At 51.6% G+C, this 1,548-nt stretch overlaps 2 protein-coding genes across 2 annotated transcripts; both read right to left on the bottom strand.

Moving 5' to 3' along the window:
* Positions 1-151: 151 nt before the first annotated feature.
* PPTG_24843 (hypothetical protein) lies at positions 152-427 on the bottom strand (the record flags this gene model as incomplete). The annotated part of the gene is made up of 1 exon (XM_008918707.1): positions 152-427. A coding segment is annotated over one exon (276 nt), but the record flags the coding sequence as incomplete, so codon positions are not given.
* A 329-nt stretch (positions 428-756) lies between these two features.
* Positions 757-1,144, bottom strand: PPTG_20150 (hypothetical protein; the record flags this gene model as incomplete). The annotated part of the gene is made up of 2 exons (XM_008918706.1): positions 757-974; positions 1,039-1,144. 2 exons carry the CDS (start codon positions 1,142-1,144, stop codon positions 757-759), a joined length of 324 nt encoding a protein of 107 aa, XP_008916954.1.
* Positions 1,145-1,548: the final 404 nt, after the last annotated feature.

Here is a 1,548-nt window from a genome sequence, read left to right as displayed (position 1 = left end):
CACTTTCATGTACTGTGGATACGTTTGCCGTTGACGCTTTGTTGAAGTCCACAACCATTTCAGCAACGGCATCATCATCAGACAACTCATCAAAGAATGAGCGCATCAGTTTAAAAGCTTAACATCACAATTCATTTCATACGCTCTTACTTTGATTCCGTAGCCGATGCAGCAGGTTATGAACTTCTTTCATTGTTACTTGATGGTTGGGGTTGTCCCGTATGTAGTTGTAGACACTTGCAGTGCCGGCTTTGGCTTCAACCAAGAGCTCAATCCCTGGCATCAACGGCGGATCATCCGGAACGTTGCGAATACCTGGATAAGACCTGTATATTCCTTCGGAGACCCGGTGGTTGTGACTGTAGCCTTCTCGCTCCACCACGATACCCCAGATGCCGTCGCGTTGTTTGGTCACTTGTGCCAACATCTGAAATGGTCAGTCAGTCGTGTTTAGCTTGTGTGACGTCTGCTTACCCGTAGACCTGTCACGCTCTGACCATCCGTGGGTACAGATAAACTTGCGCTGATAGGGCTCCATTTCAGTAGGTACGAGCGGTATCTCCGAGTCTGGGAGCCCTTGATACCGAACTTGGCTGCAAAAGTGAGCGCTACGACGAGCGATATAAATCACCTCCTTCACCACTATTTTCTGACGTGTAGCATCCATGTATTCCTTCAAGCTCACCTCCAACGAGGCCCAGGAATCGTGCTGAGCCTTAAACGCAGGAACTTCAGTCAAATCCTCATCCTCGGTATCTAAAACGGCCCTTTCCCTTGACGCTGCCGCCCCGACGGCTCTTCAGCCACTGGAGTCTGTGCGACATCTTCCTCCGACACATCCGCACTATCCGAGCCATTTCTTGGCCTCCACACCGGTTGATTCCGCGACATTCTCGTCTTCGTCCTCCTGCGCTTCCGCGTCACCAGGTCGCTCCTCCGAAGTATTTTCGGTGGACTTTTCTCTTTTCCATCGTCTATACCCGCGGGGGTGAGATCTCTGCACAGTTTTTAATGCTTGAGCCCTTTCGAACCGCGTACGCGCATCCTGCACGCGAGCGATGTCGTCCCGTCGTGATTCCTTGGCTAGACGCTCTTTCTCCGCCATCGCAGCCTTGATGTGGGCCGTCTTGTGCGTACGCGCCATCGTCGCTCAGTCCCGGTTGACGCGTCCACGTGTTGCGATTCTCCCCCCCCCCAACTAGTGGCTGAGGATCAAAGAAGAAATGGCGGTAATTTTCAAGCGATATATTATACCTGGGCAATACCTGCTGTTATACCTGTATAATACCTGATAGGAGAAACCTGGACGAGAGGGGTGCTCAAGATAAAATAATTCGCAGTTCGTTAAAACTGTCGTTGGGTGAGTGTTCCCCAGGATTTTCGCGTCATCGAGTAACCTTCGGGCAGCCATCGCGCAACATTTTGCACGAGCGCAGGGTCTCCTTTGGGTCTCATTTGGTGTGCGGGTACATCGAACTAGTGTGCGTTACTTAATCCGGTGGAAACGAAGAGCTGCAAGAAGTCCCGGGTAGGCAGTGAGGCAGATGG

Source organism: Phytophthora parasitica (genome assembly GCF_000247585.1).
Source record: "Phytophthora parasitica INRA-310 unplaced genomic scaffold supercont2.272, whole genome shotgun sequence".
NCBI classification, from domain to species: Eukaryota; Oomycota; class Peronosporomycetes; order Peronosporales; family Peronosporaceae; genus Phytophthora; species Phytophthora nicotianae.
The sequence above is the reverse complement of the archived record's forward strand: the minus strand, read 5'-3'. Positions and strand labels throughout refer to the sequence as shown.